General features: G+C 39.5%; 1 protein-coding gene across 1 annotated transcript in view; it reads left to right on the top strand.

The window, feature by feature from the left end:
• Positions 1-8100, top strand: part of LOC105232854 (hemicentin-2) — a 334253-nt gene extending 326153 nt beyond the window's left edge. The window contains exons 5-6 of the mRNA XM_049446839.1: positions 3519-5753; positions 7148-8100. Coding sequence (XP_049302796.1) covers positions 3519-5753; positions 7148-7710 — 2798 coding nt within the window. The 3' untranslated portion in view covers positions 7711-8100. The remainder of the gene's footprint in view (positions 1-3518; positions 5754-7147) is intronic.
• Positions 8101-17729: the final 9629 nt, after the last annotated feature.

Genomic DNA, 17729 nt, shown 5'->3' with positions numbered 1-17729 from the left:
AACAAATTTTAAACCAGCAATTTCAGAAAAAAATTGCAATAAAAAATTTTACAACAAAAATTTTTTTGCAACAAAAAACAACAACAACAAATATATGCAACAAGACCAACAATTTCCAAACACAACAAAAACAATTCTTATACAACCTGTAATGATAACAACGACAGCAACAAAAAAAATTACAACAACAACAATTGACAAAAACAGCAATTTCCCCAAAACATTAAAAAAATTAAATCGTCCAATTCCTAAAAAAATGCAAAAACAACAAAAATATTTAATAACAACATTTGCCATAAAAACTCTAGTTGCAACAAAAACAAAAAGAAAATATTAAAAACAACAATTTCTATAAAACCTGTAATGGCAACAGAAAAATTAACAACAACAAATTCTCAAAAAACAACAAAAATTAATTTAAAACCAGCCATTTCAGAAAACATGCAAAAACAACATCAATTAAAATATTTAACAAAAACATGTGCAGTCAAAAACAACAACAAGAAAAATATTTAATAACAGCATCTCCAATAAAAGCTATTGCTGCAACAAAAACAACAAAATATGCAACAACAACAACAAAATATTAAACAAGAACAACAACAATATCCAAAAACAACAAAAAAACTCAAAAAATAACAACACCAAATGCAAAAACAATACCACTTACACCTTCAACAGCAATTGCAACAACAACAATCCCAAGTGAAAATAACTACCATCGAAGCAACAACAACAACAACCCACTAATTGCCGCAGCAGAGTGACTTTATTTGCATGTTTTTTACAAGCCAACGCTGAAGCGCGTCCTCTCACGCAACGCAACGTTTTGGTGTCATCGTTATTTACGCTTGCGGCTGCCTCATATCCTGCCACACTGTTCCCGCAGCACAAACATGTTTTGCCATTTTTCAGCTATCAACCAACATTTATGCGCCTGCCTGCATGAGTGGCACTGACGACATGCATATGTGCTAATATGTATATGTATGTATATACGCAAGTCTCTGTGTGTGTGTGTGGGCAATGACAGCGCTAACAGTCGCACTGAGTGGTTGGGTGCTGCTGTTTTCGTGGCAGCATTTACAAATTAAATATGAACACGCATACCAAAAAGGTGGTCATAAAAATTTGCATTTACCGTTATAAGTGAGCCGCCATGCCTGGCAGCATTTTGATGCGTTGCACACAATTTGCTGCATAAAATTGATATTCACATTTATTACAGCCAATGCAAGCGAGCCGAATTTACCGCTAGCGTAAACATCAGCTTTTGGGAATATTAACAGATGTCCGCAACGGCCAATGAGGGGTGGGGAGTGGGGTGATATTTTGAATTTTAAGTGAATGAAAATAGGAAGCATTAATTGCCATGTACTATGAGGGCATTGGGGATCTGAGGGGTGGAAGAGAACTCGGAAACTTAACGCTGCCGACATGTTAAAATTCCTACACAATTTTTTTGGAAATTTTCTTTTAAGTATTATGAAGGCAAAAATATAAATCAAGGACCAACTTAAATTCACCACTTGTATGGTGAATTTCACCATTAATATGGTGAATTTCCGTAAACGGATGCTATTCAATGTATATTTTTATATTTAGTTGTTGTAATCTGTAAAGATTTAGCGTAAGTTCATAAATAGTCATATGTTCTGTTCACTTATTTGTGAAGAGGGTATAAATATATGTATGTTATTTCCATAAGTCAAAGTCAGGGAATGGTGAAGTTCAATATAAAAATTTACCAATTAAGAAAGCATTAGGCAAGAGAAATATTTTCTAAGTTTGTAAGTTTGATGTCAACTCACCACGCCTTCATTTCCCTACAGATAAGCCAACATACATAATCTAAACAAGCACAAACTCCCCACACTCTCCGTAAATTGTAATCATGATATGTTTTTCTCACAACTCATGCACTTTCCATGTTTCAACTACCACAATTAAATTTACCACATATTTTTTTCACTACACTTTAAAAAAATTTTCAGTATGTGGCGAATAGTTAACTCACCACACCTCAAATTTTCCTACAGATAAGCCAACATACACAAGTCACACAAGCACAAACTCACCATACCCCCTGTATATTGTAATCATTTGTTTTTCACACCACACCTCAACTTTCTATGTTCCACCTTTCACAATTGAATCTACCACATAAACAAAATTTTTCACCACATCTTAAAAATTTTATGTATACGGATTATAAGCCTAATTTCAACTCACAACACATTGATTTGCCTACAGATTAGTCAATTTACAGTACATGCTAAACATTCGTAAATCCACCACACTTGCTGCCAATTGTAACATCACTATGTTTTTCTCACCATACCTGAACCTTCCATGTTTCAAATATCACAATCGAATTTACCACATAATATATTTTTCTCACCACATCTTAACTTTTCATGTTTAACCTACCACGGTTCAACTCACATGTGCCAATTTTCAACATATTGTCTAAAAAACAATCAACATCGCATATCCTTTTTGTGTTTATTGTTATTATTGTAATCATTTCGATTTGAGGTGAGCTTAGTATTGGCTCCTTTCTAAAGTAAGCTTTAACTCAGGACTTAATTAGAACTAAAGAGTTTTCATTTACATTATCTTACTTATCGAGCTTTAAATTATAATAAATTTTCTCACAATACCCAAAGTCACCACATTTTAATTCACCACAATTTATTTCACCATAATTGAATTCAACACATAAAAATATCGCGCTTTAAAGCATCAAAAAAACTTTCACTACACATAACACATCAAAGTTGAATTCACCACAGAAAAAAAAATCTTGCAAATCATATAATCACAAAAATATCACGCTTGAAATTACAACGTATTTTGACAACGCATCTGAGTGCACCACACTTAGTACATCACAATTGAATTCAACACATTAAAAAATTTATAAACGTGCCCTGTAGTCTTTAATACCTAAAATATGTACAATTGTGTATAGTAATTATTTCAGCTGTTTTGAATGAGTTTCGAAAGTTTACTTCTTATTCAAAGAAAACTTTAAGTCTACACTAATTTGAATACACCATGTCAAAATACTTCATTTCCCGTGATCAGTTCGATCTCATACTCTTCAATTTATCGAATTTATACCCCGAAAGTATTCTCATTTTTTCACCACACCCAAATTCACCACATTTATTCCACCACTGTAAGCGAGAAATATCTAAGATTGAGATGTTACCGCCCTTACATTTATAATCGAGTTCTCTTTAAGCTCACCTCTATGAAACTCTTCACAATAAAACTTGAGAATAATCTGAGAATATACCGAGCATTTTAGGGAAGAAACGGTTCACTATAAAACGACCACTATAAAATATCAGAACAACTCTATCTTTCCGAACCAATTTGAAATTGCAAATCCAACAAACTGACGACCACCCCAGCCCTGTTTAAACCCATAAAATATGTCCTGAAGAAGCTCTACTTATTTATGTTTGTGCTTCTTCTAATTACGTCATTATTATCTTATTTACTTGCAGTTTATCCACGCGTCGAAGTGGGACCACAAAATCCCCTGCGCATCGAACGTGATCACATCGCCAAATTAGAATGCAATGTCGATGCAAAACCCAAAGTCTCCAATGTACGTTGGTCACGCAACGGGCAATATGTTAGTGCCACGCCTACGCACACTATCTATCGCGTGGGGCGCCATCATGCGGGCAAATATACTTGCAACGCGGACAATGGGCTGGGCAAATCAGGCGAAAAGGACATAATACTTGATGTGCTCTTCCCACCCATAGTTGTTATCGAATCGAAGACACACGAAGCCGAAGAGGGCGAAACAGTTATGGTGCGTTGTAATGTCACCGCCAACCCGCCACCTATCACCATCGAATGGTTGAAGGAGGGAGCGCCGGATTTTCGCTTCACTGGCGAACTGCTCACTTTGGTAACTGTGCGCGCCGAACACGCCGGCAACTATATTTGTCGTGCTGTCAATCTGATGAACCCCTACAACTCGAAACGTATAGAAGGTGTTGGCAACTCCACGGTGGCGCTGTTGGTGCGACACCGACCCGGGCAGGCCTACATAACACCCAATAAACCGATTGTGCATGTGGGCAACGGTGTTACGCTCAGTTGCTCGGCTAATCCGCCCGGTTGGCCAGTGCCGCAGTATCGCTGGTTTCGTGATGTGGACGGTGAGTTTAGTAATACACAAAAGATTTTGGCGCAAGGACCACAATACTCCATACCGAAGGCGCATCTCGGTAGTGAGGGCAAGTATCACTGTCATGCCGTTAATGAGTTGGGTATTGGTAAGATGGCTACGATTATACTCGAAGTACACCAGCCACCACAATTTCTGGCCAAACTACAACAACACATGACGCGACGTGTGGGCGATGTCGATTATGCGGTCACGTGCAGCGCCAAGGGTAAACCCACGCCCATTATACGTTGGATCAAGGATGGCACGGAGGTACTGCCAGGTCGTAAGATGTATGATATACGCACAACGCCCACCGAGGGTCAAGGTGGTGTCGTCACCGTGCAAAGCATACTGAGGTTCCGCGGCAAAGGGCGGCCGAATGGCAATCAGTTGGTGCCTGGTGATCGTGGACTCTACACTTGTCTCTATGAGAATGAGGTGAACTCGGCCAACTCGAGCATGCATTTGCGCATCGAACATGAGCCGATTGTTTTGCATCAGTATAATAAGGTGGCTTACGATGTGCGTGAGTCGGCGGAGGTTATGTGCAAGGTGCAAGCTTATCCGAAGCCAGAATTCCAATGGCAATTTGCAAATAATCCCTCGCCGCTTACAATGTCTTCGGATGGTCATTATGAAATTGCAATACGTACGGATAATAATGATGTCTATACCTCGATATTGCGCATAAACCATATCTCGCATTCCGATTATGGCGACTACACTTGTCGTGCTGTCAATCCACTCGACACAATACGCACGCAGATTAGACTGCAACCCAAGGGTGCACCGGAGCGGCCCACCGCGCTCAAAGTAATGGAAATATCGCACAATTATGCCATACTCAGCTGGATACCGGGCTTCAATGGCGGCTTGGTGAGCACAAAATTCCTTGTCACTTATCGTCGTGTGGCAACACCGCGCGAACAAACGCTTTCCGACTGCGCCACACACACCTACACCACGTCGATTGTGAGCAGTAGCAGCAGCAGTAGCGCCGCTGCAAGCTTTACCGCTGGCAGTAGTGCTGGCTCAGCAGATTGGCTAGAGTTCGATTGCTATCGTGAGAATCCCTGTAAAGTGATGCCGTTGGATCAATATCAAAGCTATATGTTTCGTGTGTATGCGCTGAATTCGAAAGGCAGTTCGGGCTACTCGAACGAAGTGTTGGCCACCACAAAAGTCAGTAAAATTCCGCCACCCTTGCATGTCACCTATGATCCCAACTCGCATGTTCTGGGTATCAATGTGGCGGCGACATGTCTGTCATTAATTGCAATAGTCGAATCATTGGTGAATCGCGAAACGCCAATGGCCACATGGGAGATTGTGGATACAGTGACATTACTCCCATCCGGCAGTGAGGCCACATTCAAAGAGGCAGTAATTAATCACATTCCACAAACGACACATTACAGCGCATCAGGCCGTACACTGGGCCATGCTGAGGACATAACGTTGGCGCTGGCGGAGACGGCGCAGGGACCGACGGTGCGTGTGAAATTGTGCCTACGCACCAATCACGACCATTGCGGACAGTATGCGAATGCGGAAAGTGAGTATAGCCAGTACAAAGTAGTGAGTGAAGTTGATGTGAGTGTCCCAGATGTATTTAGTTTGAAATATTGCTTCCTCTCGGCAGCGCCTTTACCGCGATTTACATTGCATTTTCATTTCAAAACTCTTTGATATATAGCCTATCATTGCGAATTCGAGAGTTTTTGTTTGAAGGTAGTGCAGCTGGAAATTTCTTATATTCACGTGGGCAGGGCGAGGATCACGAAAGCCAAGAATGCCTGTAATACCTTTATGTAGCTTTGATGACACTGTACACTACATATCTCTTCATAATAACCCTAAAAGCCGTACATCTAAACTGTCCAAATATCTCTTAACCTTGAAATAATGGCTATAGAGTCCGGCAGTATTCGTTTCTAGTTTCTCTTAATAGTGGGTCATTCAAAAATACATGTTTGGTTGGACACGATCTTAGAACAATCATAACTTTTCTGACCCCATACTCGTGCTGGCCTCCACTAAAGTATGCTTCATTCCACGAAGGTTCGAAAAACCTTGGAATGAAATCCTATATACCAGAACACAATAAATCTCAAAATAGAATGAGGCTTTATCCGCTTAACCTTGTTCCGGTATATCGCCCAACCTCTAAATAGGTGGACTATGACGGTCTTCATTTCAACTAACTTTGGATTCTGATCTTACAAAGTTAATACATCCACACAACGCCTGAGCCCAGCCTCCTTTATAGAGATCTTATATTCAATGCTTCAATGCTTCTTCTTCTTTACTGTTAACAACAGCGCAACAGTCGTTTCTTCGTTTCGCAAGGTGGCGACAATTAGAGATTCCAAGCGAAGCCAGATTCTTTTCCACCTGGTCTTTCCAACGGAGTGGAGGTCTACCTTTTCCTCTGCTTCCCCCGGCAGGTACTGCCTCGAAAACTTTCAGAGCTGGCGTGTTTTCGTCCATCCGGATGACATGACCAGCCAGCGTAGCCGTAATAGTTATGCAACCGCTACCAAACTTTCATTTCGAATAGTCCTCTTAGGAGACATAAACAAGGCGCTTGATGTTTTAAGATAAAGAAGCGAACTAGTTTGGAATTTATCCAAGTATTTCCGTCCCTAACCACTAAATACCAATAATATTCTTTAATGTCTTTGTTACCTTCGACTGACCAAGTGTAGAGATCCACAAATGGCTGCCTTACATGCATCCATATATGTAATACAAACATAACTTCCTCACCTTTCTACGTTAACCCTGTTCCATTACACTTTCTAAAGTTCATGTCCACTTCCATGACACCATTACAACTTCACATTTTGCCAAACTCATCGCTAATTTTTTTTTCTTTTCTTCACACGTCACCATTCATCAATCGACTCTGCAAACATTTGGCATGGATTTGAACGCAAATCACCGCAGTTGGCAAATCATATATGCCTGAGACATCAACGCTAACGACATCCGCTGTAATAGCCATAATCGTCTCGTCCATTGCATTCCTACTGCTTGTCGGACTCTTATTGCTCTTTTGTCACTGTCGACGCGTGGCATCCAACAAGAAGAAGACCAACACCAGCTCACCGGCCAAAGAATACGACCTCGACTCGGGTCGTCCATCTATAGTGGCGCAAACAAATCAAGCGCCACCACCCTATTATCCCACCGGTAGTCTGGATAGCAGCAAATCACTAGATTCACATGCGATGGAGCTAACACTCACAGCCGTGCAGGATAATGAGGAACAACTACATCAGCAGCAGCAACAGCAGCACCAGAAATCCGCCGCCACTGTAGCCGGCATGACAGTCTATGGCTCGCAGAATGGTTATGGCTATCATGTCACATCGACGCTTGGCAGTGGTGGTGGCGGCGGCGGCAGCAGCATTGGCAGTGATGCGGATAGCTACCAAGTGACGCCATTAGCGCACTCGGCCATCGCGGGGCGCAACGAGTGTAAGTACCCAGTAGTATATAGTGTGTAAGTTTCTCTATGTGCAATGCACCAATTGACCACCCGTCCAAAGCACCCAGCTCCCATTGCATCATGAACATCTCACCCTCATTTGGCGTGCGTGTAAAGACAAAGCTCGCAAGGATTATGTTTGCATTCATAATTGTGCTGATGCGGCGTTCGCTCTTTCGTTGAATGTTTTCATGCGGCGTCGAATCGTAATCTCATTTCGGCACCGGCCCAGCTAGACAGCGCAGCGCTGTTGGACCGTACAAAAGTAGTTAGCGGATGGAATTTGTCCGGTTGGTCAGACAGCGAGCTGGCCACAGCGGGACGTCGGCGGGTGCGAGTGCACAAATGCAATTCTCAGCATAATGAGCGAAATGAAAATTGAAGTTGCCTTTGTAGAGAGTCGTGTACGGGTACGCTAAATTGGCAAGTTGCATCCTTCACTATTGCAGTTTCAGTTCACGTTGCGTGCGTGTGTGGGCGTTGGAGTTTAGGATGAATTTCAAATGTTGCTAATTTTGACATGTCGCAGGCGTTGACACATTGAAGTTGAAATTTATTGAATGTGACAATGACAAGGAGCGCACTTTATTTGTTCTCGCCGTAGGTCCCACATGGAAGGTCAGCGTGGGCGTGTCAGAGTGCGGCTTATCCGATGATTAATATTAACGCAATTAAGCTCTAACTAGTAGAAAATGTAACCTTTTTTTTGAAAAAATCGAAATTTACAGTTTAGTTTCAACGTTCTCCTCGCAATTTCGTCCAAAATAGTTCGACTCTAGACAGTTTAACTTCAGCACTCGTACTATCAGTGAAAACTGAAACCTTATGCAAATCAGATTAGGACTCTACATTCTTGTTCGGAAAGGTTAAAGTGGAATAACAAAAAGAGTATTTGCTGTACGAGCTCAGCTAGCTTGAAATTAAATAACTATTTCGATAGCTTCGTCGAACAGAAAAAGAGGTTTTAAGTCAGTGGTAATAGTAAAAACTGCGCGAAATTTATGAAGCTTGTCAACGAATCAGACTAATGAAGTATCCGCCTGTCGGCTTTTAGCTTTTAATGATGGTAAACATTGCGGAAGATGGATAGATGAGTTATATGAATTGTACAAAGGTTAGGATACGACCAGTGCGAATGAATAAGAACCCTCCAGCTAGTGGTAGCGGAGAAAAAATAACATCGCAAATCGCAAGACCGAGGCGACCAACTGACTGGGCCATTTCGTGAGATAACACGTTCACCAAACTTGGTTTTCAGTATTGTCCAAGTCCATATCATCCAATTCGGGCTAAATATAATTCGGTTATCATTGAGCGGTAGCGATTCCTATTTACAGTACCATGCCGATCTTAATCATCAAAGAAGAAGTAAGACCCAATTACACCGCCCACCCATATACCGCACCAAAGTAATTTTTTTTGGATCCAATGATGACTCATGGAGTACGTGTGAGTTGCTGCTTGGCCAATAATATATATTTCGTTTCATGACGAAGCCATTCAGCCAGAAATGAGCCCCATCGCTGAAGATGACTTTTCGATGAAAATCCGGATAATTTTCATGTTGTTCCTCAGCCCAATTCACGAACATTCGACGATTCTGGTCCAGCGACTTCAGTTCTTGCCTCAAATTGATCTTGCAAGAATGTATGCCACGTATGAAAAAGCTAAATTCTGCTGCAACCAAACATTTTATACTATTTCAACTTGCTGGAATCAAGTTCTTAAGGTGCAACTGTCAACCAGAAGATCGAAAACCAAGCAATTATTGAATAAATATGACATATGGTATATTGACCGACATATTCAACATAAGGTTTATTAGAAAAACAAAATTCATTATATGTGTTACATGGGAGTTGTAGGTAGTATCGAGCCGATTTTATCGATTTTTGCATTATATTAATTTGTGTGCCACAAGCTAATAATATATTCCCTGGGGTCCATTAAGGTACCATCTATAATCATATGGAGTAATGTTTTCGCCAAAAAGGGGAGATCATCCAAAGGGACCATGTTACACAAATAATGAAGTATGCTAAGTATGCTGGTGACATGTTAGGGGTATTCTACGGAATAATGAGGAAAGAAAACTATCTGCATATTTTGTAAACCATATACCCGATTTTAGGGAAAGGAGTGATTGTCATAAAGAATTAGTCATATTTCAATATGATGACGACCCAAAACAAACTCCAAAATTTAAAGTAAAGGCTTGGCGACCTAAATTTCTTATTGATAAAGTGGCCAATCCAAAGTTCTGATCTCAATCCGATCGAGAATTTGTGGTCAATCATCAAATGAAGGTTAGGACAACACCGATCAACCTCAACGAATCTGGACGAGATTTGGCAAGGGGTACAGCGATAATGACACAGTGACATTCCAAATAATTTTACACAGAATTTGGTCGAAAGTATGCCAAACCTTGAATTATGAATTATTACAAGAAATTAAGTATTTTTTGAAAGTTTTTGTAAGGAATTGAGTACATACGAGCTGTTTTGGTTTTACTTGTCTATTTCTTAGAATTCGATATTTTATATTCAAGGGTCTTGTGGAATCTGATAGCTTTGATAGTAGTCAGAATTGAAACTGAGAAAAAAAATTGTAGGTTTAATGAATTCAGACATTAAGTATTGGTTGGATGTTCAAAGCAGAATTTATATCGGTTATGGATGTCACGGAAACCAATTTTATCGGTTTTGCTATCAGAAACAAAGCAAGAAGATAGTCGCCGACATATTTGAAATGAAAGTTACGAATTCAAGTTACTTTATTGTTATGAATTAATTTATCTTTATTTCTACAATAGAACAAAACACCAAACGTCTAAATTATTGAGTTTTTGGAAAAAATTCCGGATATTTAAAGAAGATTTACAAAACGTAATAACGTAATTTAACACCTAAAAGCGTCTTTATTCATTCGACAAATGTTATCTCTTAAAATCTTTCTTTAAATCGGAACTCATTAGAACTTTAATAGCATTGCTTCGAAATGTATTCATTTGCAAGTTTTGTCACATTAGTTAACATCGAATATTGGTTTTGCGCATGCTTCGAAAGACGAAAATCCAATCAGTTTCTGTAACAGCATCGAAAATCATAATTGGTTTGCAATTCCGATAACTATTAAAATCTGTCTTGGATTCCACAACATCCCTGTTTATTAACCATTCTATTCGGAATTGAATATGAACCAAAGGGATAAACAGCTTTTTAAAATGTCTTTGCTACTTCTCTACTTATGCAGATATAAAGACACAAAGAACAAAGTTGTATTCATTCTTGTTTCCCACAGTATAAGTGTAGTATATATGTACATAATATAGAAATTTTAAACACATTTGCTGAAAATTTTCTGTTCAACAAGTAAAAGTCTTCCACAAACATATTAAAAAATATATTATTAGAAAAATTTAATAATTAATTTAAGCAATTATAAGCATGTTCATGCATGCATGCAATTACATAAATACTTACATATAATATGGACTTACCCTTTGTTATGCTGACATTCCAGTCATACAGCATCGCTCCTGTCTCAGCAGCCTTCACATTGACTTACATACAACAAAACAATTGAAATGCTCACAAACATGAATTGAAACATTCACAACACTTTAATCACTATAATCACACACATAATTTAATTTTATATTATAAGAACGCGCACGAACTTGACGGATAAAATTTCACAAAAATATTCTCTACACTTTACAAAATTTAATTTTTCACAATAAAATATCACGCACCAATTTTGCAGTCAAAATATTCGTTCCTTTTATTTCGTTGCTCATAAACTAAAGAGTTGATCCGTTATTGGTGGCAATGATGCTCATTTGTTGTTCGAGAGTGCTTATTCTTCTCATTCGTTCTCAGTCATCACTGGTGTTTCATGCGACATTTTAGTTGTGTTGCTTTCCTTGCATTTGCAATAATTAATGAGGCTATGTTGTGTGTAGGCTCTCTTGCTGCAATTTACTCGCATGCGATATTTCATATGAAATGTCCGCTATGTCAACTGAGACAACTTACATTGTAAAAACTCTCTTGAATTAAGTATTTTTTTGTCAGGTGAAACCCGCAAGTTCTGCAAAAATGCTTTTCTTGCGCATATTGAAATCCTATAAAAATTTTAATATTTTGTTTGTTAAAATTTCACCGTAAAATTTTTCAATTTTATTCTGAAAACCATCATTCTCTAATTGCAAATGAGCTTCCGAAACAAAGGATGATTCAGAGAGAATACTATTCAGTGACGCGTTTTCGTTCGCGGTGGTTTCACAACGAGCCTCCTAGACACGTCGTCAAACTCTTCCTAGGTACCTACCTAAATTTAATCATATTAAGAAATGAAGAAAGTTTTGACTAGATTTTAAACTATTCATAAAATAAAATAAATTGTTCGGTTCCAAAACTCTCAGGACTTCAAACAATGCACGCTTTCTAAGCATGATGAATGTCCTAATTCGAGATGCTTTCAATTTTCATACGCAGAGTTGTATTGTGCTCAGAGTTGATCAAACTTCACTCGAAAATTTTCGATGGAAAACTTTTGCTCACAAAGTTCTCCTAAATTCAATTAGCAAAACTAGCTGATTTCAAAATCATTTCGCGTTAATAACTTTGCCCCCAATATCCCTCTCTCAAAAGTTTCCTCTATATTGAACACTTGAAAAACAATGAAACGGAAAAAGTACAAATTGCTATGATTTCAACAATAATATTTAGCATGTAATGCGACATGCCACCTAAAATTATGGGTGAGGACGAAACAGAAGAGTGGGCACTATTGTTAAACATAACAGTAAATGAAAGCAATCAAAAATTACGCTGCCTTAATTGTTTCATAGCGTTGAGCAAATGACTTCTAAAAGGAGGGTAAGGAGAGAAAAAAAAAACAAAATGAGCGCAGCACGCTCGAGGAGAAAACCGAAACTAATAGTAATGCAACACAATTACATTTCAAGTTAATGATTTTAAGGAATTTTACAATTATTATTATTACGCTCTTTCGCTTTTCAATAAAAAATTAGTGCTTTTTGTGTTAAACTGTTGCGAGCAGCAAATCACAAGGAGGGCGAGAAACAAAAGCCAAACAATGCCAATATTTGTCCTTGCAATCGCTAAAAAAATAGTAAAAACGCTTGGCAGCCCTCCAAAGGAGCGCAAAAATGCACCCAAAGGAGGAAATATGAATTGTAAGACAAGCGACAACTGCCGCCAAGCGGATACCGGGGGTCTTACGTAACCGTTGGCATGATGCTGTGAGCACAATGCAATTACAAGCACAACAACAACAATACAAACAAAAGAAAATGGAGCGTTGCATAAGCGACGCTATGATCGCAATGTCGATAGCCTGTGTTGTGATACTTTCGGTGCAAAGTGAAGGCAAACGCTCGAACCATGAACACAAAGCTGTTGGTGAAACAAAGAGAAAAGACTCTGAAGCGCTTTTGTTTATTTCATTGGATTCGTGGTTTTAAATTAGTTGATAGGTAGTGTACTAAAGATTTGTAGTTTACGGACAATGTGGACGAAACTACGCCGAAAATATTGAGTTTTATACCAGAGAGGAAGTTTTGGCTTTCTCGGAGGCGCCGAAATGTGAGATAAGCAATTTTTAAGCTACAAGTGTATTACGAAGTTGGGAGAATGTGAGAAATATTAGCATATATGTTAGGTATGTAATTAGAATGGCGGTTTGACGACGCAGCTAGGCCTTTAAGAGGTCCATTGTGATACCACCGAGACTAATATTATATCACTTTATCGTACCCTCTCTGAACTACACCGTGCTTCTGAAGAAGTTCGTTAGTAAAGAGATCTACATCATTTCCATCCATCAATTTTTTATCACTATCTCTCTGGCAGTTATTATTGGTTGTCAAATATCTCCCTAACGCCTTTTTGTCTTTTGAAATTCGCGGCTATGTATAAAGCGCTACAGAGCTCGTATCTGGCAATACTATACATCCTTGAAAGGTCTTGACATAACCTACAAAACGACGCTGTACATGATCAGTTTGGATATTGCTTTCAACAGTTATAGACGTGTAAACATGGAGTTCAATAACGGCGAAATTCACGCTATTTTAACGTTTTCCTTCGTTAAAGGCAAATCCGCTAGAGAAACGTTCCGTGAGATTAATGTTGTTTTAATTTTTCTCTATAACTTCTTACTGCGAATGGTTTGGACGATTCAAAGTGGTTGAAAACAACACCATGGATAAGCCACCCGGCGGAAGACCTGTGGCGACGAATACCGATCGAATCATGGAAAACATCGAGTTAGACCGGCATGTGGCATCTCGTGACATCGCCCCCAGAAGATGGAAGTTAGTCGCCAAACCATTTTAACCCAACTGCAGTAGACTGGATACACAAAAAAGCTTGATGTTTTGGTGCCGCATGATTTGACGCAAAAAAACCTTCTGGACCGAATCAACGCCTGCGATATGCTGCTAAAACGGAACGAACTCGACCCATTTTTAAAGCGGATGGTGACTGGCGACGAAAAATGGATCACATACGACAATATCAAGCGAAAACGGTCGCGGTCGGAGGCCGTTGAATCGTTCCAAACAGTGCCCAAGCCGGTATTGAGAGCCAGGAAGGTTTTGCTGTGTGTTTGGTGGGACTGGAAGGGAATCATGCACTATGAGCTGCTCCCACATGGTCAGAGGCTTAATTCTACCATCTACTGCGAACAACTGGAGCGCTTGAAGCAGGCGATCGACCAGAAGCGTTCAGAATTGGCCAACAGGAAGGGAGTAGTGTTCCACCAGGGCAACGCCAGACCACACATTTCATTGATGACTCGTCAGAAGCTACGGGAGCTCTGATGGGAGGTTTATCGCATCCACCATATAGCCTGGACATAGCGGCAAGTGATTACTACCTGTTCCTGTCCATGGCGAACGCCCTTATTGGTGTAAAGTTGAACTCAAAAGAGGCTTGTGGAAAGTGGCTGTCCGAGTACTTCGCAAATAAGGAGAGGGCTTCTACGAGGGGGGTATTCTGAAGTTGCCGTCTATATGTAAACAGATTAACGAACGAAACGGCGCATATTTGAACTAAATCCGATAACTGTAACACTTTTTATAAAGCATTGAATAAAGAGCAAAAAGGCGGATGGGAGATATTTGACAACCTAATATTTTATGGCTTCACCAATAAGCAAAATATTAGTTATTGGTTAGGTATTAATCCACACGTATTCCGTGTGTCCCGATAAAATTACGGTTTATGTGACGGTGGCGTCATTGGGCCGCACTTCTTCCTTGATGATCAAGACCGACACTTTTTTGTGAATGGGAATCGTTACTGCTCAATGATAACAAAATATTTTTGGCCCGAATTGAATGATATGGACTTGGACAATATGTGTTTCCAACAGGACGGCGCCACGAGCCACACAGCGAATGTCACAATCGATTTATTGAAAACCAAGTTTGATAAACGTGTTATCTCACGAAATGGCCCATTTAGTTGGCCGCCTCTGTTGGGCGATTTGGCGCCATTAGACTATTTCCTGTGAAAATCCTGTCTGTGGTCTATGCCAACAAACAGGCGACGATTGATGAACTTTGTACGAATATGAACTGGAGATTACAGCAGTATCTTTTGTAGCGCTCTTATTGAGAGCTGAGTCGTTGTAGGCTAAGCGTTTGTATACCAGTATATAAGCGCACTAGTCTCTGAGCTTTTAACATATCGATCACACATCGTTTTTTCCTCAAGAAGCTGCTCATCTGGCGGAACTGTGGATATCGATTCATAATTGCATATAGTTGCCAAACAAGATGATCGGTCAAAATCTAGTATTTGTATTTATTTGTATGTGACGAGATATCTCCCAGAAATCCGGCACAGATTATTGAGGTTAGACGACTATAACATATAGCTGCCATACAAAACTGATCAATCAAAATCAATAACTTGTATTCAAAAACTTTGTTATTTATGAAGGATATTAGAGCTTCGATGCAACTCAATACCTCATTAAATAGAAAAGTACAACCCTCTTTAACCCCGCTGAGCTACTTACACAAACACTAGCTTAATGTGTAAGCACACGCTATTTGTTGTAGCTGCACTTCCACTGTATTGCAGTATTTGCCGGTAACTTTTCCTCTTGGCACAAAACCGATGTTCATTGAATTTATATTTTTTCAACTTTTTCTTGTTACATTTTGTCCCAGAACTTTTCATTGTACGCTACTACTTTGTTGCTGTTGGTTTTGTTGTAAATTTACGGTTGTCACAAGTGCTTGTCTGCAACGTTGTTGTTGTTATTATTATTATTGTACTTGTTTAGCATTTGTTTACGTTGTTCACCAATGTTTGTTGTTTTTCTAGTTATTATCGCTATTGTTGTTGTTGTTGTTGTGTCCACAGTTACTTGAAATTTATAAGTGCGCATAATTAAAAGGGGAAAATGCTCAAGTTTCATTTGTATACATTTCCGCTTCCGCTTTGATTACTTTCACCATTTACCGTTACTGTTGCCTTAACCAGCGCACGTTTGTCCTCCGCCATAGTTTTTGCGTTATCGTCACTTTCATTCTAGTCATCGCCGGCCGTCGTCGCCGGTTCTGCCGCTTTCCGCTTGTTATTTAATGCTGTTGGCCTGTGGCTTAGCGTATGGCGTACTTTTGTTGTTGTTGTATGTGTTTTATGCTTATTAGTGTTGCCAAATGCTTGTACTTCGCAGACTAGCCTTGTTCCATGGAGGTGCGTTGCTAACTGGCCGCGTCGGAGTGAATAACTCTCCCGCAATGGCCTGACCACAGTGGTTAAATTAGATGAATTGAGGTTAAGTGGGCTCAATGTGGGCACTAAACTTAGTATTAGGTTTCCTGAGTAGCATTTATTTTGATAGCGAAGTTCGACATAAATAGGCGTTATATCCAGGTTACTTTCCACTTCACTATTTAGCTAGTTCTATACCTTGGTAGGCTTTTCTCGACGTGCAATCCACTCTTCACTAAGTAGGGCTTAAAGGGACTTGTCTACAAGCCAACTGACAGTGCTCCAACACATGGCAATATTCAACTATACATGTGTATCTAATTTTGGGGAGATTGCGTATTTCTCACTGTTTTCTACTAATTTTAGCTGAGAATAAGTGCTTTGAAAACAAAAGTCTTTTAATTCGGTGCTATACTCCCGAAATCTATTTATCTTTTGTCTTTTTGATGAAATAGATTTTTGACCTAATGGATTTAATGAGGCTTATTTCAGAGAATTTATTCTGAAAGAGAACCGAGAGTTACTTTCGATGAGTTAGATAAATTTTTGGTAAAGTAAAGAAGTCAATCTGAGTTATAAAAAGTCGCAAAATCTAGAAAGAATCAGAAAAACAGTCATATAGTCATTTAACTCAGAAAGTTCTCTTTTCTAGCAAAGAAACAGTTGTACTGAGCAGTCCAGCTTCGGGTGATGGACTTTTCGACGTTAGACCTGATCCCTGTGTTGACTGTGCCGATGACTGGTGTGTGTTGACGGATTGGTTCGTCGAGGAAAGCTATGAAATAATGTGTGATGTGGTCACGATACGGTTGACAGTAATGACATGTCCAGCCGAACATACAATCGAAAGTGGATTAAGTATCTGCCAAGCAATTAACACAGTGGCCGTGGGCTCTAGCAATATGTTGGTGCTGAGCAAACTTCATACTCTTGAAAATTGTGCACCTCTTCAAAGACGTGTAGTCGATTGCATACTCTGCATCGTGGCGGTGCATATTCTTCAAAATGCTTCTCGTTTGCTCTCCCTGACTACTGGAACAGATGATTGGCTGGGTGGTTTATATATACGAATTGTAAGACGGTGGTATTTCGAGTCAAAACGGGTTAATTGTTGGTTGATTTTATTTATGCACTTGATTCCGCGGGGTTTATGTAACCGGTTTTTCGGTGTTCGGAAGGAAACATAATTTTGCTAGGTCGAGTAAGTATACCAGCTTTCGTTCGTACATCTACTACTTTTATATGACTATCTCGTCCCCGATGAATATTTTCAATG

Source organism: Bactrocera dorsalis, chromosome 1, assembly GCF_023373825.1.
Source record: "Bactrocera dorsalis isolate Fly_Bdor chromosome 1, ASM2337382v1, whole genome shotgun sequence".
NCBI classification, from domain to species: Eukaryota; Metazoa; Arthropoda; class Insecta; order Diptera; family Tephritidae; genus Bactrocera; species Bactrocera dorsalis.
This window is presented reverse-complemented; position numbering and strand designations above follow the sequence as displayed.